The 24684-nt window shown below is 40.8% G+C and overlaps 1 protein-coding gene across 5 annotated transcripts in view; it reads right to left on the reverse strand.

Annotated features, from left to right (window-relative positions):
* Dnajc6 (DnaJ heat shock protein family (Hsp40) member C6) overlaps window positions 1-24684 on the reverse strand; it is a 135775-nt gene that overhangs the window by 22803 nt on the left and 88288 nt on the right. For 4 of the 5 annotated variants that reach the window (XM_042684288.1, XM_042684296.1, XM_042684303.1 and 1 more), the window contains 11 exons: window positions 20995-21146; window positions 19851-19900; window positions 19596-19744; window positions 13967-14089; window positions 10648-10781; window positions 8885-9079; window positions 7498-7615; window positions 4421-4500; window positions 3419-3612; window positions 3254-3334; window positions 209-646 (listed from right to left, as the gene is read on the reverse strand). In XM_042684288.1, coding sequence (XP_042540222.1) covers window positions 209-646; window positions 3254-3334; window positions 3419-3612; window positions 4421-4500; window positions 7498-7615; window positions 8885-9079; window positions 10648-10781; window positions 13967-14089; window positions 19596-19744; window positions 19851-19900; window positions 20995-21095 — 1663 coding nt within the window. In that variant the 5' untranslated portion in view covers window positions 21096-21146. Of the gene's footprint in view, window positions 1-208; window positions 647-3253; window positions 3335-3418; window positions 3613-4420; window positions 4501-7497; window positions 7616-8884; window positions 9080-10647; window positions 10782-13966; window positions 14090-19595; window positions 19745-19850; window positions 19901-20994; window positions 21147-24684 lie in introns of those variants that run through there. The other variant, XM_042684311.1, reaches the window with a different exon arrangement.

The following is a 24684-nucleotide window of genomic DNA, read 5'->3' on the forward strand; positions in this document are numbered from 1 at the left end:
GAGTTCAAACCCAGGAAAGAGGGGAAAAGGGGAAGGGAGGGGAGAGGAGGAAATGAGAAGAGTAGGGGATTCGAGTATTCTGCCCTATCCAAGTGGACAATACATGATCCTCTCTTGTGTTCTCCATTTAAGTGGGAGCTTAATATAGACTTCTCAAGCGAAACTTCCAAGGATCTCAAAAAGTAAAGCACAACCGGAAAAGCGTTACCTTCTCCCACTCGAAGGGTCGGTGATGCAGAAGCCGAGGTGGCGGTGCGACGTGGCGTGGACTGGGCGGATGCAGGACCGCTAGGATGAAACACGTCTTCCATCCCTGACTGTCCAGCCTGGGCAGGCCCAGCGGCGCCTCCGCCTCCGAACAGGTCGCTCAGGAGTTCGGAATTCGTGGGAGGAGCCAATGGGGGAGAGAAGTTCTTGCTCATATCCGAGCCTTCTAGGCCCAGAAGGTCCACCTCCTCCTCGGGAGCCGGAGGGGCAGCTGGCTCCTGCTGCTTGCCACTGGCCTTCTTGGCTCCCTGATGCTTGTCGCCGTTGGCGTTGCCATGCGGACTGGAAAGGGTCAGAAGTTCATCGTCCGATTGCTCGCTTTCCTGGTTCACTAGGGCAGCGTGGTCCTCCTCACACAGTGCTTTCTCTGATTTCTGATCTATGAGAGGCCAGTGAGCCAATAAATGGTTAGTGACTGACCATATCACTGTTGGGGTTTGTTATAGCATATATGCATTATCCCAGGAGAAAAGCATTCGGCCTGAGCAAGCAGTGCTTGGAGACCCTGACCAATCAGACCCTTGATGTATTTCATCCTGTTTAGTTGAACATCTGAGAGGCAGTATAGCCTTGTGGGTTAAGCAGAGGAGCTCTGGAACCAGAAAGCCTGAGACTGAACACCAACTCCACTCCTCACTGGTTCTGTGACTCTGGACTAGTTGTTTTACTTCTCTCAGTTTGGTCTTTAATGTAAGGGGTGATAACTAGTACCTATGTCACCAGCTACTATGAGAATGATAAGAGGATGTGAAGAGCAGCTCAGATCAATAGCAAGGAGAACTTACACACTGATTACTATGACCATTGCTAATTTTCAGGCACTGTTCTAGGTCTTTTGGAAAACACCAATAGTAACTCCTAGTCCTTTGCTGACACATGTCACTCAATTTCATTTCTTTACTTGGCTGCAGCCCAAAGCTAGGCCTTTCTTCTGCAGTTCAAAGCAGAAGTGACGCACACACTAATAAACACATAGAATGGTTTTGGTTTACATCTTCCTTTTGTTATACCAAGAGGAGATATTCGCAATATAGACTAGGCTCAGGAAAGATCTTTCTGGGGAAGGAAAGGAGAGCCAGTGAGTAACTTTCCAGGCCCGGCTTGAGAAGACCTTCCCCTAGAACTTTGCTACTTACTTCAGTTAGACCCAGCATCTAAATCAGGTACTAGACCATATCCCTTATCCCCAAGACTGACAAAAGCTTGGTGAAAGGAACAGCTTTCCTAAGTTTGGTGCAAACTCAGCTGGCCAAAAACTTGATCTCAATATGCTTGGTTATAGGTTTCTAGCTGAGCTATGGCTGGAGATGTTAAGTCACATAACTACCATATCTCCTTTCTAAAATGCAAAAGTTCTCTAAGCACACCTGACTCTGAGAGGCTCAGATAAGAGGTTGTGCATCTGTGCTAATACCTCTTCACAAGAACAAAGACACTATTTGTAAGTTAATTACTAAAATGACAATGGAAAAGTTAAGAGTCAAGTTCTAATGAAAGCTTTTACTATAAGACAGAGGTAAAGGAAGCAAAGAAGTAGCTATGAAATCTACCTGATGACTGGGTTTAAAAAGTCTGTGATCCCATTTCTCAAATGAAAATTCTGAAATTCAGCTTTTAAATTCAAAAGAATCCTATGACTGTGTGTGTGTGTGTACAAAAATTTTGTCCATCATGGGGCTTGAACTCTGGGCCTAGGTGCTGTCCCTGTGCTCTTCAGCTCAAGGCTAGTGCTCTACCACTTGAGCCACAGCACCACTCCCAGTTTCCTGGTGGTTTACTGGAGATTAGAGTCTCATGGACTTTTCTGCCAGGGCTGCTTTGAACCGTGATCCTCAGATCTCAGCCTCCTGAGTAGATAGGATTATAGGCATGGGCCACGGGCACCCAGCCCTATGAATATTTTTTTCACCAAACACTGAAAACTTCTATAGGCAACAAAAATTCTGCCTTCATTCACAAATCAGAAATAAATCAAACAATAGTTACAAGGCCCTCCCCAAACCATGTACCAACCCCTTGTACACATAAGTCCTGACTGCTCAATACTACATAAGCCTTGAAGTGAATCTCAGAAAATCCTAAGATAAGTATGGCCCATAAGTGTGGAATAGAATGACAGTGCCAAGATACAGAGAGCAGCAATCTGAGGTGAAATATTGAGAATGTTGAAAAGGGCCAGGTGCCAGAAGCTCACACCTGGAATCCTAGCTACTTAAGTAGAAGGCTGAGATCTGAGGATCAAGGTTTGAAACCAGCCTGAGCAAGAAAGTCTGCGAGACTCTTATCTCCAATTAACCACAAGAAAGCTGGAAGTAGAGCTGTGGCTTAAGTGATAGAGAACTAGCCTTGAGCAAGAAAGTTCAGGAATAGCACCCAGGCCCTGAATTCAAGCCCCTGATCAAAAACCAAAAAGAAACAAAAAAAAAAGGTTGAAAAGAATTCTGAAAAATCTCTCTAGGTTTAGGAAAAAGTAGCACAGTAATGGGGCAGTGATGTCTACAAGTAGCTTTAACATCCTTGTGCCAGAGTTAAGCGCCTGTCTGCCTTAATAGTGATTATAGCAAACTGGGAATGTGGTTGACTATACTTTTAGAAAGTTTAGTTGAAGACAAGAAGTAGAGTCCTTTGCTGATCTCTTTGTGTTGTCAGCAGCATAAAGAAAAATCTTAGAAAACATCACACTTACTCATCAACAGGAAAGATGAGATGATCTAGAACATAGTACTAAGAGAGAGAAGGTAGAAGTTGGCCTAAGATGGATGAGAGCATCCACTGGGTTGAACATAAGGAAGGTTCCTGATTTGAAATAAAAATGGAAGATTCTAGGTGAGTTGGTTCTAGGTGCTTTAATTTAGATTGCTTCCACAATGAAATGTCTTTATAGAATGATGCAACTGATCACCTAATCATGTAACTCAAAGAAATATTTGGGGGTATGAGGCCCTGAATTCAATCCCCAATACTGAAGAAAAATGCTGAGATGTACCTTGCCAGCAGAGAGAAGCAAAGAAACCACCTTGTCCCAACTGCCTGGGGTTGTCTGGAGGGACGTCGAGCGGAGCCTGTCCTGCAAGACAAAAGGCCATGAAGCATCAATGACATGCAGGAAATGAGGTGACGTCAGAGGAAACACAGAAGGTTCTGAAAATACCTCCTAAGGCCAGAGTATCTTGATGCTCCTGGTGAGAAGAGAAAAGGATGCTAGGATTGACATCTTTTGTGCAGTAATGCTCCCACGGTGGAGTTAAGTCTATTACTTTGTCATGGGGCTGTAGCTCGACATCCAATGTCACTTGAAATAGCTGAGGATATTTTTCTGGTACATCACATGCATCCAACTCAGGCCTAAACAGGGATTTCAAAGAGTAACACCAGTGAAAATAAAAACAGTGGAACCAGTAGGACATTCCATATAGAAACCTTCTTAGGGTGAGATGCGCTACTGGGAAAGACTCATTAGATAGGTCATTTCGCTTTTAGATGCTCAGTTTTCTCATATAGAAAAAAAGAAGAGAATAATGCCTGTTCGAAGAATCAATGCTTCTGCATTATAAAAGCATTCTAGAGACCAGACTGGCATAGTCAGACAGTGTGCACTACAAAACCAAATTGCTTGTGTTAAAACTATGGAACAAGCCCCAGAGTTATCACTGTGAGCCTTTGACTATGTATTCCGGTACTGGCTCTGGAAACTCCCACTCATCACCTTAGCTTCGATCATAACATCTAGTTCCATAGCCACACTCTATGGTATAACACTGAAGAGTTAATGTCTGAAACAGAGGGGTCTCCAGAACTTGGCTTCAGTGGCATGACCAGGCATTCATTCTTATAGTTCATTGCTCATTGCATACCACTGATTAAACGGTCACCCTGTGGGAAAAACAATGCAAAGGATCCAAGTAATAATTTGCTGTTCCCTCACAGAAAATGTTTGACCTTTCTATTCTGAAATCTGTTATCCATTTGTTTCTTCAAAAGACCAATCACAGTCAACAGAAAGATGTAAAATGCATCTACCCGCTGTATGGTGAGGCTACCAGTCAACAGTGCTGTTAAGCAGCAGAGGATTCTGGGAGATGCTACCAATGGCTTCTGAAGAGACTCACAGCAGCGCTGATGAACAAAGACCATTGGTCCAAGCAGCACTTACTTGGTGAACTTTAAAACAGTGGTGTCCAGTGGTATGAATCCAGAATGAAACTGGAGCTGGAATATCTGTGTGTTGGTCACCTAAAAGTATGTAACAGAAGCACATCACAATAGATTCGAGAAAATGGAATCTGATCCAAAGATTGCCTCTGGGGGAGCAAAATACCTGTAACTATTTCCACACCTGACTCTGTGTTTACTATACATTTTAACTGGTCTCCTAGCAACATTTCTAGCCCCTAACTTACATGCACTCTTCCTTGACAGTCTATTTCCTCATCCACTGATATACAATGTTCTTGAACATTGCTATGCTTGAATTCACTATGCCCTTCTTCCCTAGATGCCCTATTCCAAATCCATTGAATTAACCCTTTAGGGTTCACCTTGAAAAGTCATGTGCTCTCTGAATTCTACCTGAGCCACCACTGCCTAAAACAAACTGTGCTCCCTACAACACAATGCGAATTCCAATACATGTGGGAATTCCCTGCTCTGGGATGGATTTTCCTTCCTCCCTCCCTCCCTCCATCCCTTCCTTCTTTCCTTTCTTTCTTCCTTCCTTTCTTTCTTTCATTCATTCATTCTTTCTTTTCCCTTTCTTCTTTTTTTCTTTCTTTCATCTCCTGTCATTTTTTTTTACATTTTTGGTAGCAACACAGTTTGAATTTATGAACTTGCTATGTAAGTGCCCTACTGCTGAGCTGTATCTTCAGCACTTTTTTGCACTATTGTTAAGGCATCCTGTCAAAACTGAAATTACAGGGACATATTACCATGCCCAGCTTCTTTCCATTCAGAGGGCTTCTCACACACTTTTTGCCTAGGCTGACCTGGAACCATGATCCTCCCAATCTCTGCCTTAGTATGGCAGGTATGTACATGACCAACCATGGGTGAAGAAAGCATCTTGATGCATTGTAGTTATAAATTCGTGGTTACTTACCAACTCCTTTGAACAACTACTTAATAGTAATAAAGATATTTTAGATACTTTTTTTTTGGTCGGTCATGGGACTTGAACTCTGGGCCTGGGCGCTGTCCCTCAGCTCTTCAGCTCAAAGCTAGCACTCTACCACTTGAGCCACAGCGCCTCTTCCGGCTCTTTTTCTGCTTATGTGGTGCTGAGGAATCGAACCCAGGGCCTCATGCATGCAAGGCAAGCACTCTACCACTGAGCCACCTTCCCAGCCCATAGATACTTTTTTTATTGTAAAAATAGTGTACAGAGGGGTTACAGTTACATGAGTAAGGTAATGAGTACATTTCCTATTGAGCGTTGTTACCTCCTCCTTTGTTTTTCCACTACCATCCCTTCCCACCTCCCTAACTCCTCCCTCTCTCTTCCCCACAAGTTGTAAAGTTTGTTTTCAACAGATATTTTTAAAGAAAAGGGGGGTTTGCAGGTTCCCTTATGCCTGTGATCCTAGCTATTAAGGAGGCTAAGATGTGAAGATCAAAGTTCAAATCAAGCCCAGGCAGGAAAGTCTGTAAGACTTATGTGTCCAATTAACCACCAAAGAGCCAGAAGTAGGCCTGTGGTTCAAGTGGTAGAGCACTACCCTTGAACAACAACAAATAATAAAGCTCAGGACCATACCCAGGTCCTAAGTACAAGGTCTAGGACCAGCAAAGGAGGCAGTGGGAGGGGTGTCTTGAAAACTTTACTGCCGAGGAGAACCTATCATCTGCCCATCCTCAGCCACTTAAATAACTAGGATTTTAGGTGTAAGCCATTGGTGCTTAGATTTAGGCTGAATTTCTTTTTAGTCCCCCAGCTTTCTTTTATTTTACATAGGCTATGGGGAAAAGCAAGATAACTGTTTTGTGTGTGTGTGTGTGTGTGTGTGTGTGTGTGTGTGTGTGTGTGTGTATGTGTGTGTGTGTGTGTGTGTGTGTGTGTGTGTGTGTGTGCTGGTCCCTGGGCTTGACCTCAGTTCCTAGGCACTGGTCTTGAGCTTTTGTGCTCAAGGCTAGTGCTCTACCACTTGAGCCACAGTTCTACTTCTGGCTTTTTTGATAGTTATTTTTTGATAGTTACTGTCTTTGCTGCCCAGGCTGGCTTCAAACAGTGATCCTCAGATCTCATAGGTTGAATATTAGGTGTTTAGGGTAGGGCACAGTCTTTATTCTTGTCTATTCTAAACAGTTAGGCACTGGATAAAACAGAGCATGAATTTAGAAAATACTTGATTAATTAGATTACAGTTACTTTCAAGATCATCCTTATTAGCCAATAAGTGGCAATAACCCAAATACCTATCAACTGGTAATAAAATAAAATGTGGTATAATCATGTAATGGAATATTTTTATAAGGTAATAGTGTATTGATACTTGCAATAACATAAACCTCCAAAATGCTATGCTAAGTGGAAAAAAGCCATGGGAGACCATGCATTATATGATTCCATTTCTACGAAATGTACAAAATAACTAAGTCTCTAAGAACAGAAAGGAGATTCAAGGTTTTTAGGCGATGGGGAAAAAGAAATGGGCAGTGATCACTAGTGAGTATGGGATTGTTTTAGACACTGGAGTTAGGTAAGTTTAGTGGTTGCATAAGCATTTAAACATTTTTTTGGCAGAACTCAGGGCCTTACACTTGCTAGGCAAGCATTCTACCACGTGAGACATACCTCCCTTTTGAATTTGCCAAAAACAAAACAAAACAAAAGTTCCACTGCCATGAATACTTGATAGGGTGGCTTTTATGTAATATAAATTTCATCACAGTAACAACAACAAAAAAACTGTCTGACTCCACATCCTTAGCTGAAATCTCACCCCTCTATACTGATCCAAGCAGAGATATTATAAGAAAAACAGCATCCAATGACCATGATTGGCTAAAAGTTTTAAAGCTGTCACTTGTGGCATAATAATCATACCACAGTCTTTGAGTGACAACCTTCTGAGTTCCTCCTTTGTAAAGTGACTAAGATGGACATAACCAATCTTTAAGGGCTTGTTCTCATCCTAAACTCAAGTCAGGCAAACCAATGTGAGAAAAGACTCAAAAATGCTCCTACTAAAAACTCTGGGGAGCTAATGCCATTGAGGTTTTCCAATAGCTTACCTTAGCTTGCAGCCGGCTCCCAATGGTGGACCTCAAATGATACATGGAAACAATCACATCTCCTTGTACAGTAATGTTTAAGGGAATGAAGATTTTTCCATCTTGAACACGGTATTCTCTTTAAACAGAAATCAAAACAGATATTGAAAGAGTCTCATCGTGTACAATTGCATAAACACAGGCCCTCTAGAGCTCTGACTAAAGAAATGGTTTGTCCAGGCCTAGACCCAAAAGACATTTTTTTGTTGTTTTTTTTTTTGGGGGGGGGTGTCTGGTCGTGGGGCCTGAACTCTGGGCCTGGGCGCTGTTCCTCAGCTCTTCAGCTCAAGGCTAGCGCTCTACCACTTGAGCCACAGCGCCACTTCCGGCTTTTTTCTTTTTGCTTATGTGGTCTGAGGAACCGAACCCAGGGCCTCATGCATGCAAGGCAAGCGCTCTACCACTGAGCCACCTTCCCAGCCCCCCAAGAGATATTTCTTATCTTGAGCAAAAACTGGGCTACAGCCAATGCCAGCTGTGTGCAAACGGTTCTGCAACATGTTAGCGCAGGCTACCACTCCAACCTATCTGGACTTCTGCATAGCGGAACTCCATCTCTGCTTTGCACACCTCTTGTTTCCCGCAAAAGTACCATTCTTCAAATAGTCTCCTTTTCTTAACCATAAGTTAATACTTAAGCCAGTGCCTATGGCTCATGTCTGTAATCCTAGCTACTTAGGAGGCTAAGTTCAGAAGATCACAATTTGAAGCCAGCCCAGGCAGGAAAGTCCATCAGACTCTTATCTCCAACTAACCATCCAAAAGCTATAAGTGGAACAGTGCTAGAACTCAAGTGGTAGAGTCCCACCCTTGAACAAAAAGGCTAAATAGTGCCCAAGTCTTGAGTTTAAGTCCCAGTGCTAATATATAAAAAATTACTAGTTAAAGTAGATAAAAGGAATTTAAAAATCCATAGAAACAGAAATGCCAAACTGTAAGGGTCCAGAAGACAAATGACCAAATTCAACCGATTCCTAACCAATTTCATTCTGTGCTACCACCTACTCCTTTCTCTCTAAAACTCCCATAACCTCCACTGATACCTGCTCTTCATTTTAGAGCCTCTAACTTCGTATCACAACTCACCTTGAAATATCATTCATCACATCAAGCCAATTTCCTTAAATATCTCTCACTCCTACTGTGTGAACACGCATTGTAGCTTATGCCAGTCCATGAGCCTGAACCACCGTTCAATGTGCTAAGTCCTTTGATTTAGTTGTGTTTGTTTATGACTATACTATGATCATTACACAGTGATATAGTCTTATAGGAAGAATATCATCCACATCAAACAGATGTGGATGATAAAAGTGAGGAAAAGTGAGGAAAAGATATCATTACTTACTTCATTCGTTCAAAATCTGTGCAAGTTGAATATATTTTGGTTTCTCCAATCAGCACATCACAGTAAGGGCGACATCCATTTCTCTGTTTGTTGAAAAAAGGAATTGGACTGACAGTAATCGCCTTGATAGTGAGAGGCTTGAAGTGTGGACGGTAGGGTTTTTCTGCTAGTAGGTCACACATATAGCCCAGATATCTGAAATAGGACATTGTTATTCTGTGGATTCCATCACACCAGGGGAAAGAAACAATCCTTGCCATGGAAGTCTGTCCTTGCAAATTATTGTTTGCAATGAAAATTCACTGGCAGAGAAGATAGTTGAAGAGAAGGCTGAACATTTTTATCCATTGTCATTGGTGAATTTAACTGGTAAGTGAGTAAATCAGAAAGCCTGTGGGAGCTAAGCATGGTGGCACAATCCTGTATTCTTAGCACTCAGAGAAGCTAAGCCAAGAGCAACACAAGTCCAGGCCAGACTGGGCAACAGAGTGAGCACTTTTCTCAAAACAAAACAGGAAAAAAAGTTATAGGACCTTTTAGTTCAGTATTTAAACATTGCTCCCTGTTTCATCTACCAGATTGAGCTTATCAGCCAAAGGCTGATTTTAAATACATTTGAGAATTTTATTATCAGAATTTTATTACCAAAAACCTAAGAAGATGCAATTTCAATGAGTAAAGGGAAAGAAATTATGATTATAGGGAAGAAAATTAACCAGTAATCTAAAAAGAACTCCTTTTTCAAAATCACTTTTCAAATTACTTATTATCATCTATTTTTTGGTTCACATATCTCAGTCATAACCTGGGGAGGTGGCTCAGTGGTAGAGTGCTTGCCTTGCATGCATGAGGCCCTGGGTTTGATTCCTCAGACCCATAAAGCAGAAAAAGTCAGTAGTGGTACTGTGGCTCTAGTGGTAGAGTGCTAGCCTTGAGCTAAAGAGCTGAGGGACAGTGCCCAGGCCCAGAGTTCAGGCTCCACAACTGGCAAAAAAAAAAGTAAGCTTAAAAACTCCCTATTCTTGGCCAGGCAACAGTGCTCATACCTGTAGCTCTAGCTCCTGAGAAGCTGAGATCTGGGTAAAGATTGAGTTTTATGCCACCCCAAGCAGGACAGTCCATGAGACTATTATCTCCAATAAGCTACTCAGAAAAAGCTGGAAATGGTTCTGTGGCTCAAGTGACAGAATGCTAGTTTTGAGCAAAAGAAGCTCAGGAACAGCGCCTAAGCCCTGAGTTCAAGCCCCAGGACAGGCACAAGAACAAAACAAAACAAAACAATCGAAAACCCACATCCTTAATCTGTCTGCATTTGCTCCTGTTAATCATACCTCTCATACTATGATCCTCAGTGGTAAGTACAAGCAGCTATTGCTTGTATTTCAATAAAGACCCAAATAATGAAACAGAACAGGACTGGTTTTAGGGATTTGGATCAGACACAATGGTCTGGCTATATCTATCAGGTACTTGCAGTCCTGCAAAAAAATCACAATTTGTCTAGTCCAGTCTTCTCATCAGTAAAATAAGGAAAATAAACACCAAAATACTCTATAAAGTTTCCTTCTAATTTTAAGATAACTAACTGCCATGGAAGGCTTAGGAAACTATGAAAATTCAACATTCTAATCAATGTAACTGTTCCCATTGTTAAGATAATGCAAGATCATGTAGGCAACAGTTTAGCACACCTATCTCAAGTAGATTTCAGAGGGTGGTATGAAGTGGACCATACACAGGGCCACACCCGTAGCTTACAGTACCTTCTGTGGGATGGTGAGAGTCCAATTCCAGGTCTCTTTGCATAGAGCAATCGAACAGCAGGGCCAGGAGTGGAGTAGAGATTACAGAAAATGAACATAGCACCAACCAGAATAGATGACGCTGCCCGTCCATCCTGTCAAAGACACATACACTCATCAGGAGCAGACCAAATCTGAGAATAGCTGTTTTTGCAATGAAGGGAGGAAGAGAGCAGGAAATCCTCTTCATTAAGGGTGCCTCTCACTTCCCAGTTTTGTTCATTTGAAAGCAAAAAAATCTATCCCAGGTATTTAGATCGCAAAGCAGCAGGGAAAAATACTTTTTTTCTTGGAATAAAACTAACTCCATGCTAACTCAAGAATTGCAGTAAAATAAATTCAGCTTGCATATATTTGCTGAAAAGTAATGCAATCTTCAAAGTAACATTGGATATGTACAATGATAACTAATAGTCACAGGCTCTTGGTTCAGGAGTGGAAATTAGGAGCTGTAGGTTAGGGGTATGAAATGTATCTCACCTCAAGTCGGAACCTACATTCATAGAAAAACTTCACCTGATACAACCTCATTCAGTGTAAACTGTTGTGGACTCAAAGCTATGCCCTCTCAAATGCATATGCTGAAATCCTAATTCCCAAAGTCATGGGAATGGGAAGTAGGGATGGTTGGGACAGCAAGTCATTTTATGAGGCTGAGATCTGAGGATCAAGGTTCCAAGCCTGCCCTGGCAGAAAATCAATGAGATTGTTTCTCCAACTAACCAGCAAAAATAGCTGGACTGGAAGTGTGGCTCAAGTGGTAGAGCACCAGTCATGATAGAGCCGTGGTAGAACCTGCAGTCTGAGAACAGAGTAAGATGGCTTCTGGTGTTTGTCCTGGGGTCTCAAAGCCCTTGAATCAGGAGCTCTGACTTCTGAGGGCAGGATAAAATGTTTGTGACATCTCTAAAAGAAGAATTCATTCTCCTATCACCTTTTCTTTTGCTATCAAAGCCCCAAATAGATTGGCAACTTCTTGCCTACTTTGGAGACAGATTTTCTTTACTCAGTCTGCTGTGGTAATCGCTAATTTATTTTACAAATACACAGACACACTAGTCACACTTGAAATAGCCTTTGAGAGATGTCCATCTGAGAGTTGTCCTACTTGCCCTAGGTCTGTCAAATTTGAAACATATCACATCTTTAAAAAAACAGAAGTGTGAGGTCCACAGTTCAAGCCCTAGTACCAACACACACACACACACACACACACACACACACACACACACACACACACAAAATTTTGCCTTGAGCTGCCATTAGACTCTCTAGCCTATAGCTTCCCAGAATCCTTTTATTTTTCTTCCCAGGGAAAGCCCCTCCTTTCTCTTGCCTGGTCCCTTTTCTTACTGTTTTCTCAAAGAAACACTAATCTATAATTGCTTCTCCAGGTGCTTTCAACAATCTGTCACATAAGTCCTCTCAGCAGATAATTTTCAGTACCGTGAGGCTCTCTGATTACCTCACTCCCTATGGACTTTGTCTTAATTATAACTATTAACCCTGTCTAGCTTGACATGTGTCCCCTTAAAAAGATGAACAGAATAAAGGTGTTGGAATAACTGTGCCTCAAGAATTTGCTGATGTCCTTATTCTAAATACTGAAAAAGAAAAGACATTTTTCTCAATCTTGTGGGGTGGAGGGGAGGCTGGAAGGGAGTGAGTAACTGAGGCCTGAACTCAGGGCCTCTTCCTTTCACTTAGCTTGTTTGCTTAAGACAACAAGTGTTCTCATACTCAAGCCACACCACTAGCTTTATGCTGGTTCGCTGGAGATATGAGTCTCATGGACTTTTCTGCCTGAGCAGGCTCACAACCCCAATCCTTAGATCTCTGGCTCCTGGGTAACTAGGATTACAGGCATGAGCTACCAGTTCCTTCCTGGCTCTGTCTTCGTCCTCTTTAGAATTTAACATTCTTGCCACTTTTATGGGTCCATAGATCTCAGATGTATGTTTCTTCTTTTCTTCAAATCATGCAGGTGTTTTTAAAAGTTATATTTTCATTAAAATATTGGCACATGTTTATGACTTTACAGGATAAAATTGAGGCACTTGCCTATACATTCAATTCATTGCCAGGCAGGAGGGCTGAAGCATTCTGTCAAGCAATGGCTTGTCTGCCCCTTGTTTGTGTTGTTCATTGGATTTTCATTCATTATGATAACATCATTAGAACTGGGAGTCTCTAGTCTTTCTTGAGTCATTCTGAAATTCAAGCCCTCGGAACCTTTAGACATTTTTTGAAAATTATCAATGCACTCCAAATGGCTTAGCCCCTAAAAATAATGTTTTATGCAATCTTCTCTGCTTCCAAAAGGAATATCTCTGTACCTTTTGGCATTCAGTTTAACAAATGCCAAGTCCTTTGCCTTAATTTCCAAGCATTTGAAAGTAGACGTAGAAAGAAAAAAATACCCTCCAAATTTCTTCCCTGATTTTAGCCAGCTGATTCTCAAGAGGAAGGTAGTAAAAACATACATGTTGAGTTTTTAGAACTAGTGAACTATTTCTAGTATTTTTGCTTGATTGACCTGTACATTTATTTGTTCATGTAGTCATTCATTCAAACCATTTGAATATAGCGTACATGTGTTGGGGGGTGGGGAGGCACACTTCTTTCCTAAAAGATAATCATCTACTGGGAAAATAGGGTAGGATGAGGCAGGGTATTGAATGCCACTGGAGACATTTAGATTCATAGGAGGAATGCTTGTTTTATGAAAAATACTCAGAAGAATCAGAAAGATTTTACTAAAAGATGAGCTTTGATGAATAAGAATCCTAAGAGAAAAGCCTGTAGGAAGCCAAGGGCCAGAAAAACCATCAGTCCAACTGTGAATTACTGTAAAATATAGTCTGTCTATGAAACTAAACACAAGGACCTAAGTGTCTTTTCCTTTTATTTTCCTTCAAAGGCATATAACAAAACATAAATAAATAATGCCCATTTTATTCACAGAAAACTCAGTAGGTGCATAGGAAACAATGTACCTCTTTTCCCTGCCTCTTTTATAGAATACTTAATACATGTTAAAGTATGCACTCCATGATGTAGGTTTTTGTATACATCTGCCTTATCCACCATTACCCAAGTTATAAGCCAAGAATCACAACTTTTTCCCTTATTTTTACATGGCTCACAGCTCACGTTATCAAACTTCTAAGTAGGGGCTCAGCAAATGCAACTGAGCTCAAATGTTACCAGACCATCATTCTGGCTAATGACATACATTTCTGACTAAACTAGACCAACAATGACAATAAGGATTTCTCACCAGGCAGTGGACAACACAGACATTTTTGGGATTCTGTAGCAGCCAGTTATACATATTCTTACACACAGCAAAGAGGTTGTGCAGACTTGGGGCCTGCCTAATGGGCCAACTGCATTCTGAGACCTGTGGAAACAGAAACAAAGAAAATGAATCCCCAAGCATCTTCTACTGCATACAGGTAAGTGCTGGCTGGTTGTTAAGCTGTCTTGAATTGGCTACTTTTTATCTTCTCTATCTCCAGCAACTGAGTTTCACAAAAACAGAGACCATCACTTCTTCAGTTTTGTAACCTCAGTGTTCAATGCAGATGTGTTTCCCAGAGTAGATATGCTGTAGATATTTGCTGAACAAGTGAAAGAAAAAGGGAAGATACCCTTATGACAATCTCTTTCTGTAAAAAGATTTGTCTGCATGTACTATGTCCTGAAGAAGAAACAGGTGAATCAAATTTGTTGGCGTTTTCTCTTTTAGATTACAACAGAGTCAATGTACAAGAAAATTATTTTCCCAGACAATATTTTTAAAGGTTTTTAAAAACTTCATACAATTCACTCACACACCAAATGTCAATATTTATGATGAGTCTCAGCCAAAAGTTGGCTAAATTGTTCTTCACACAATAGGCTAAACAGCTCCAGAATCATTAAACCCATCAAGCAAATAATATTAATTTAAAGTACTCCATAATTGTACGTTTACTTCTACATATAATTATACACCATTAGGCAAACATATAATTAGGATTTTCTTAAAGTATGTGCTCTGTCGAAAGGAGGAAAAACATTAAGGCATAAACAAAAATTCTAAAAAGGAATTCACTACACACTGTTTTCACAGCTCTATGAGCTTCAAAGTCCATGCAATGAAAGTACAATTCTTGGTGCTGTGACGGTTTATGATGCTATCTCAGCCTTCCTGAACACCATCTTAGCATCAGAAAATACCCCATTGAGTATGAGGTTTCATGATACTTCCCACTAGAGAAGAAGTCAAAACATCACCAGGGCTGGGTGTCACACCATTTTCTCCCCATGATCCATCTCTCTAGCACAAGACAATAAGCATGCGTAGAAGCAACTCATGGGCTAAGCATGGGACATATGATCATATAAGATGATGTTTAGTAAAATGAACCCCAAGATATGGACACAAGAGGTCTGCCTTTGTTGTTGTTGTTTTAAATGTACTCTGTGATTTTTTTTTGGTTTCCTTTGTATGTTCTTCCTCCTGTGGAATATCCCCTGTTGTCACTGTACTTGATATTGGTATCTTGTATATACATTTGTCTAATCTGAGGAGAGGAAGAGGAAAAACAAAATGCTGAAACAAGGACACAGGATGACCCATTGCAACAACGATACCCATGGGACAGTATATTGGAAACGAACTTTACAATTTTGGGTGGGTGGGGGGAGGACAAGGTAGAGGAGGAGTGGGGGAGGGAAGGGGGTAACAATGATCAACAAGGAATGTGCTCATTGCCTTACTCATGTAACTGTAACCCCTCTGTACAGCACCTTTACAATAAAATTAAATTTTGAAAAAATGCTGCACAGAATGAGACTGGCATGCTATGATCTAGCATTTCTCAGTTCTCACACTGTTAATGGAAAATACGGTGTTTGAGTACATCATTTATTGTGGCATTCTATTATTAGAGGTGTCAATCACAGTTACCACTTACTGAGCATTCACTCTTAAGCCAGGAACTGCTAATCAAGAAGCCCACAGGGGGAAAATAATATAAGAGTCCTTGTAAGTATTACTATCGCCATATTCATTTTGCATAACAGATAACTGGCTTCCAGGGCAATGAAGTGACTCTAGGAAGAGGAACAGTTGAGATGTGAATGTAGAGTAATTTTTAAAGCTCAAAATTAGTGTCAATTATAGGATTTCTCTAAATAAAAATTAATGAAATGTTATGTACTCTCCACTGTTCTATCCTGTCTGATGGTTGTTAACAAAAACTCTGCTTTGCATTCCTATGGAGTGACAACTTCAAGTGATATATGTGTTGTATCCAGGTCATGGTACTGAGATCATAGAAAGTTATATAACTAGAATGTGTGATCTCTGGCCCTCTGGCTCACAAGCTAGGGACGGTTTGCTCCCTTTTAATTTCCTGTTGTGACACTAAAGCTTGGGGCAGAGGGAGAGATGACGTGAGATTGATTATGAAGGTCATTCCTCAGTAGCCACCCCTCACTAACCTCAAATCAAATCAGAAACCACTGGGAGCTGTAGGAAGCTCTTCCATGGAAGAAAAAGGGGGAAATACATACATCCATGAGTCTTTTAAGAAGCCCAAGTCCACAAACCATTTCCTAAAAATCAAGGTGCTACCAAAGAAGAAGAAATCCTATAACCTGTGTGGTTATCGTCAACAGGAAATAAGAATCGACAAGAACCTGCTGGACAACTGGTTTCTATGCTACTGACAGGGCTCCCAATATTCTTTCTGGATGGTCAGAGGAGAAAGGAGTGGTCAAGGCACTACTGGAAAATCATTGTTCAAACTTAACGATTTTAGGGCAAGGTTAGACAAAATGTTCTTTGATACTTTTTATTTACTTCCAACAATAATGGCAAGAAATGAATGGGAGCACAGTTACAAACCTAGGGGGGGAAATCACACAGTACATTGTAAGTACAGTAAAAACAACAGCAACAAAGAACCCTCTTGTGTCCCTATCTTGGGGTTCATTTCACTTAGCATCATCTTATATGGTCATATGTACATAGCTTTTGACCTTTTCTGCTTGTCCTAGACATATACTAGTTATTGTAAATAAGGGAAACGATGGGACCTATGTTTCTTTGGGCCTGGTTTACTTCACTTAATATAATTATTTTCCAAGTCTTTCCATTTCCTAACAATTTCCTAACAAATGGGGTGGTGTCATCCTTTCTGATGGAGGCATAGAATTCATATATAATACATTTTCTTGATCCATTCATCTACTGAGGGGCATTTGGGTTGGTTCTATAGCATCTTGTATATACATTTTTCTAATTTGGGGAGGGGAAGGGGAAATAACAAAATACTGAAATAAGGATACAGCTTGACCCATTGTAACAATGAGATGTACAAGACACTATGTTGAAAACTTTACAGCTTCTGGGGGGCAGGAAGAAGTTGGGGAGGTGGAGAAGGAAGGGATGGTAGGGGAAAAACAAAGGAGGGGCTAACAATGCTCAATAGGAAATGTACTCATTACCTTACTCATGTAACTGTAACCCCTCTGTACAATATGTTACAATAAAAATATATTTTTAAAAAACTAGGAAAAAGCTAAACCAATGTGTACACACACACACACACACACACACACACACACACACACACACACACACATCACATCACATGGGTATGGTGCTTATGCTATTAATGATGAAAAAAGTTTGTGTTGGGAAGATGGGAAGGGATAGGAAGGGGAAACAAAGGAGGAGGCAACAATGCTTGATAAGAAATGTACTCATTACCTTGCTCGTGTAATTGTAACCCCTCTGTACAGTATTTTCACAATAAAATAATAATAATAAGAGGAAGAAGAATATTTGCTTTAGGTCTATTGGTATAGCTCAGGTGGTGTAGCCCTTGCCTATCAAGCACAAAGCCCTGAGTTCAAATCCTAGTACTATGAAAAGAAAAGGAGAAGAAAGAAGAATATTGGTTTCTGGACTATATGAGAGTTTGACAGAACTGGTCATTTTAATTCCTCTGGTAAATATTCCCTATAAAGAATTTAACAGGGCTGGGAAGTTGGCTTAGTGGTAGAGCGCTTGCCTTGCATGCCTGAGGCCCTGGGTTCGATTCCTCAGCACCACATAAGCAAAAAGAAAAAAAAAAGCCAGAAGTGGCGCTGTGGCTCAAGTGGTAGAGCGCTAGCCTTGAGCTGAAGAGCTGAGGGACAGCGCCCAGGCCCAGAGCTCAGGCCCCACGACCGGACCCAAAAAAAAAAAAAGAATTTAACAATTTGTCATTAATACCTCACTATATCTATCTATCTATCTATCTATCTATCTATCTATCTATCTATCTATCTATCTATCTATCTATCTATCTATCTATCTGAGTCTCCCTGTATAGCCCATACTATAAGCTTCATGCTTGCAATCCTGCCTCTGTTCCTAAAATACTGAGATTACAAGTATGAACCTCAATGCCTGCAAGCACCTCCTTTTCACTTTGGGAAGATCTTCCATGTATTGTTCTCAGTTGAGTCCTCTGATGAGTGAAACTAAACACTTATTTTTATTTGGCTGCACATATGCTAAGAAAATGGCTATATAACTATTACATATGATTCCTGAGAACTCAAATAGCTTCAAAGCGTACAACATAATCAAAATATGGAACGCTGCCCTCAGCAAAGAAAAATCTTCCTGGAAACATCCTGTTTTTAGCACTGCCACCTCCATCCCCAAATATTCAATCTCATGACCAAAGTGTAAAGTGACTGAGTTCAGGTCAAGGCATAGAGATATATAATGCAGAGCTAGACTCTGCCAGTCAATAAATAAAACTAGTCCTACCTTAGGTCTTCCTATACTAGCTGCTTGTAGAAAACACTGTCTTCTACATTAATAAAAGTAAGATTTAATTGTAGAGTGAACCCTCAACTAAACAGAAAGGAGAAAGAAATGGTTCCTCATGGCCTGGAGATTCAAAACAAGGACAAGGTTTGCAGGTAGTGCAGAACCAAAAGGCTAAGCCAAAAGCATTTGAAAATACTCTTGAGAGAGTACAAGTAAAGTAAAACTTCAGTAACCAGAAATATCAGGTACAATGTGAGAGTCACCCTCAACCTAGCTCTCATAGCTCCTTAACTAAGCCTGAAAATAGAACTATTTCTCTACATCGTTCAAAAAGGTTTTTTCAAGGGCAACCCAGCTTTTTCAAATAATACTGACAGGGTAAAGAGCACACATACCCATAGCTAATTCATGAGCTGTGTAGTCTTAGGGAAGCTGCCATATCTCTCCGAACCTCCATTTCTCTAACTCCTTAGATACTTTTTGTATTATATGCAATATTACTTGCAACATTCTCACTGCAGTACAAGTGATGTAGTAATGTCCATGCTGCCACCCACCATTATTAGTTATTACTAATAATAGTACTCCCAAACCTACAGTGTGGACTATTGACAGGTATCCTCCATTCTAAAGAGGTATCTTTATGGGATGTCAGAAATCTATTTGCATGAAAACTGGTGCATCTGGACTCTTCTAACCAAGGCATGTCCCATCATGATATCACACAATAATTAGGAAGGTGAAAGAACTAATTACTGTTACAGGAAGGGCAGGAATCTTCCCTATGTCACAGTTCAATATCTACTGGGACTTTCTGAACCATGTCCCAAAGAAGCTATCAACCACGAAGAGATCTGAGCCCCAATTTAAGAAGGCACGGCACTGAAAGATGAAATTTTCTACAAACGCCCTCAACCTAAGGAAAATATGCAGAACATCTCATAACAGCCAAATCAATCTGTTCTATCCAGCGTTCTTAGTTTTGTAATTTCATGTGCCTAATGTCAAAAGCTCTGAGGATATTTCCTAAGAGGAAAAATCCCCTGTGATGTCTCCAACAGTGCCATCCCAGGTGAAAATCCCTTACCCGACTGTGAAACTTGGCAGTTCGATAAGACTTGGGTGACAGATTGTAGACTGTGTAGTGGTCCAGATGTCTGGAATCTAAGAAGCTCCGAATATCATCAACCTGATTCCTGAATCCTATGTCAACACTGTCCAGAGGAAAGGACATCACTAAAAGAGGCCACACAGAAAGAAAACAGTGAAACAGGTCTGCTGTTTTGATGAGCAGCATTTGAAAGCTGGGGGAAAAGAACAAGTTAATAAAGGAGAAACTTACCAATAATTCTGGAGGTAACATAAGTGAAGTCTAAATCTCCCTTTGTGTAGCTGAAAGTGACACAGGAAAGGGCACTCATTAAAATGATTCCAGTGTGCTAAGATTTCTCCCATGCCCCCCCCCCCCTTGCACAACATGAACTGGGACACTTCTTTCTAGAGGCATACTTAGACTCCACCCAAGTTCTTTCTAACAAGGAAGGATCATTGAGACGAAGACAGCCCACACCTTCAGGGGGTTCAAATATGCCACTCCAACTTGTGCATCCCAATGCCCCATGGAGGCTTCTTCTAGAACAGAATCATCTTAAAATAGAATCCCTGCCTATTTATTAACTGTAATTGCTCTAGCCTCTCTGCTTACATGGAAATCTTTCCCTTAGCTACGAGTGGCTAAGGGGAAGAGGAAGAAGTGATTGACAAAGAACAAATGATAACTTTTTCTTATTGTTAAGAACTAGAGAAAGAGTAAATTTTGCCTCTGAACAAGATTAAAATGTTAATGAATATAGTGGTATTGACATTTTAATTTCTGATTCGAAAATTTCATATTGTAACTTCAAGTAACCCTGTGATTTCATAATAACTAAGAATAAAAATAATTTCCACTATTTTTGTAAGAATTTTCAAGTGGTAGCAGAATAGTAAACTTCCACTAAATAAAATTTCAAGGACTAATATAATGCAGAAAGTTCTGTTTTGATTATAATCCACAGGTATTGCTTACTCTGATTGCATGTGCATGATTGCCTCATTTAATCCTCAAGCTATCCCAGGACACCCACATGGTCAAGGGATAAAAATAGAGTTCAGAAAAAATAAATATAAGTCATGTAATTCATGTACTTGCCTTGAGTAACATGGCTAACAAACACAGAGATTGCATCAGCACCAGGAACGTCTGATCATAAAGCCAAGGATGGCAACCGTCACACTCTAATACACTCCTGCGCAAAGTCCTCCCAGATGGTTCGTATCACCTCTAGCTGACTCAACTTTCTAGTTTCAGTGATGCTCCTCATTTGTTCAGATCTCATGCAATTAGATCACAAGCTGATACTGTGTGAGTCAAGCAGTTGGGAACTGACCCAAATCCCATGGGAGAATGAGGTCCCACGAACCTAAACCAAGAGGAATGCACTTACCTGGCGACAGATTGTATGACTCTAGAGGATGTGTCCTTGAGGGTGTCTTTCAAGTTGTCCTTTAGGTTACTAAAAAGCCTCCCTGCACCTCCTTTCACCATGTCAAAGAGGCCTCCCCCATAGCTGGGGCTCCATGTCTGGAGATGAGGCACCTGCCAAGGGAAAGGGAGAAGAGGAGTTAATAGCACAGACTATGTCAAGAACACAATCCCTCTTCATTCCACAATGCTCACAGACCATCTTGAGCCTCAGACTCAAGATTCTCCTCTCTTCATTTCCAGTGGTTTGGGATTATGGGCATGCTCCCACCACAAATATCTTCCCCTGTTCATTTCGTTTTGTTTTGTTTTGTGCCAGTCCCGGGGCTTGCACTAAGGGCCTGGACACTGTTCCTGAGATTTTGTGCTCAAGGCTAGCACAACACTCAACCACTTGAGCCACAGCTCTACTTCCAAGTTTTTTCAATGATTAATTAGATATAAGAGTCTCACATGACTTTCCTGCCTGGGCCAGCTTGGATCCTCAGATCTCAACCTCTTTAATAGCTTAGGATCATAGGCATGAACCACCAGCACCCAGTTTCCTCTGTGCATTTTTAAGTGTTACAATGCTATCCATGGCATCTCCAAGATTTCCAATGATAGAAACAAAGACTGCAGAGATACTCCCTCAGCTCCTGACTCAAGAAAATGCTATCCTTTCTCCATAGAACTTGGGGGAAGGCCAAGAACCAATGTTGCTGCCATCCCAGACTTCTTTGACCTCCTCTGGAAGTTTATTTAGCTCTTGGTTTTCTAGCAAATAGGAAAAAGAATCAGATGGACATGATAGCCAACTATACCATGGAAAAGCTCACTGCCTTAGCTTCCAGAATCACAGATCGCTTGGCATTGTTACCCATTCATCCTACTCTAGGGAGGCCTCAGGGAAAAAAATGGACTGTTAGGGAGAAATGTCTTAGACTTGAGGCATGGTATTTCTATTTAAATACCATATGATTGTGTTTTAATGAATTATAAGCCTCTAGGACTCATTCCCCCTTACAAACTGGAACTAACTAAAAACAAAAGCTTTTGCACATGGTAGAAAAGTATTACCTCTTTGGTAATAGCAAGATCAAACAGGACCGTGTGTGCTATGAGTTTGAAGTAGCAAGGCCTTTGTATTGTTTTTGTCAATATTGAGGATTGAACGCAGAGCCTTGCACTAGTTAGGCAAATGTGTTATTATGTGAGCTGTGGCCTTGGTCCTGCAATATTTTAAATGAGCAGGTAAATTAATTTTAAGCCTTAGAAATTCAGCTGTCATTATAAATGAGTCTTCATGGATTGCTTACCACAAAATGAACTCAGGGCGTATGTGCTACTGTCCCTTAGCTTTTTTCACTCAAGGCTGGTGTTCTACCACTGGAACACAGCTCCACTTATGACTGTTTTGGTGGCTACTTGGAGATAACAGTATCATGGACTTTCCTGCCAATGCTGACTTCAAAGTTGATCCTCAGATCTCAGCCTCCTGAGTAGTTAGGATTACACGTGTTAGCCACCAGTCCTGGCCATACTTTAAAGATCTTAAAGACCAAATATGGTCTTTTTCCATAGACCAATTGATTTGTATTTCCCTTCTGCAATTAGCTGGATATATAGCACAGAGCACAAGCATAACTGGTCCAAGTCCTGATTGTCTTATATAAAGAATGAAAGCACTCGTAGTATATCACATAGGATTGTGGACTGAAACCATGAGCCAAAATAAATCTTTCCTCCTTTAATGTCAGGTGTCTCTCCCCAGTATCAGAAAGCTGACTAGCATAACCAAAGTACAGATAAAGGATGTATTTTAATTACAAAGACATAGACAGATTGCTGCAAAGGGTTGAAAAAAGATTGCCCATGCAAAACAGCAGAAGAAAGCAAGTATGGTATATCTACTTCAATATCAGACAAAATACAAGGACTACTCATTCCAGAGATCAAGAGGAATGTTTCATAATATTAAAAGGGCCAAAGTTTTCCAATAGGTATTATAATTCTAGCCATGTAATAGTGGCTCATGCCTATAATCCTAGCTCCTTAGCAGGTTGAAACAAGGATTGTTGTTTAAAGCCAGCCCAAGCAAGAAAGTCAATGTGATTCTTATCTCCAATTAGCACCATAAAAGCTGGAAATTGAACTGTGTCTCAAGTGGTAGAGTGCTAGCCTTAAGCAAAACATCTCAGAGACAGTGACCAGGCCCTGAGTTCAAACCCCAGGACTGGCACCAAAAAAAAGATATTATAATCCTAAAGATTCAGCTTCAAATTACTTGAAAAAAGTATACAGAACAATAGGAATAAAGAGACAATCTTGCCAGTGCTGATGGCTCACATCTGTTAAACCTAATTACTCAGGAGGCTGAGAGCTGAGGATCACTGTTTGAAGCCAGCCGGAGTAGAAAGTCCATGAGACTCTTATCTCCAATCAAGCAGCAAAAAGCTGGTCCAAGTGGTAGAGCACCATCCTTGATTGAAAAAGCCAGGTGAGAGCTCAAGGCCTTGAGTATAAGCTCCAGTACCAGGAAAAACAAAAATCTACCAACATAGAGGGATAATTTTTAATCTCTCTCAATAATAATGATAGAATAGATAGCTAAACTGTAACTGTATATAGACTAATTAAGCAATATTATCTTAGGCTGCTCATGTTATTATAATAAATTACATGAGGCTGAATAATTTATGAACAATAAAAACGTGTTTCACATTGATTTGAAAGCTAGCAAGTCCAGAATCAAGGTAGTGACAGGTTTAGTATCAAGTTAAAATTTTCCATTTCTTCCATCATCTAGGTGTCCTGAGATGGCAGGAAAAAAAATGGAAAGACAAAAAGGAGCAAAAGGCCAGGAGACACCAAAGTCAAGGATATACATAAAAGAAAAAGTATTGAAGCTGAGTGCCAGTTACCATTGTGCTAGAGACTAGGTTAAACTCAGTCAACACTGAAAGGTGGGTATTCTAGTGTCTACAAAACAGAGGAAGAAGGTGGGGCACCCTGAGATAGCAAGTTACAAGTCTGAAGACCACAGACAGGTGTACACACAGACAACATGCTGGAAGCAGGACATCGTGTTATTTCTGTGGAGCACTGGGAAGATGAAGAGGATATGTAAGAGAAGGGTGAATGAAGCTCAAAGGTGAGTGATCCCTGGATCCCAGCAGGCTTGAAAGTCAAGCTCAAGAATATGAGCATTTGTGCTTTCAGACCTCACACTGACAGAACCGTGAGCAAAAACTAGGTATCACAGCAGATTTCTAAGAAGCTGTTCATAAAGCAGATTAATATAGCTCAGACAAATGGGTTAGCACTTCCCCAGGGATAGTGGATCCTTCAGTGCGTATATCACCAACCAGAGTTCCATTTCTGGGCAGCTGAAGGAAAGTTTAAGGTAGTACTTCAACATCTAATTGCCAGATAAATGTGTAAGTGGGTATCTCAGTACTAAGTCATGCCAAGCATACAAATGCTCAATGAGGCTCAGTAAATTCAGGGTGAGGATGCATCTAAATGCTGACTCAACAGGGAATGCAGACACTCTGAAGATGAATCCTGGGATGGAAGAAAAAGAATCCCACAGCATCTGGAGGAAAATCATCTTCCCAAGTGCTAAGAAAACTTGTTAGTCCTTCATTTCACTGATCTCAAGGGCAAAGAA

Source organism: Dipodomys spectabilis, unplaced genomic scaffold, assembly GCF_019054845.1.
Source record: "Dipodomys spectabilis isolate Male_0828 unplaced genomic scaffold, ASM1905484v1 ptg000002l, whole genome shotgun sequence".
Lineage (NCBI taxonomy): Eukaryota > Metazoa > Chordata > Mammalia > Rodentia > Heteromyidae > Dipodomys > Dipodomys spectabilis.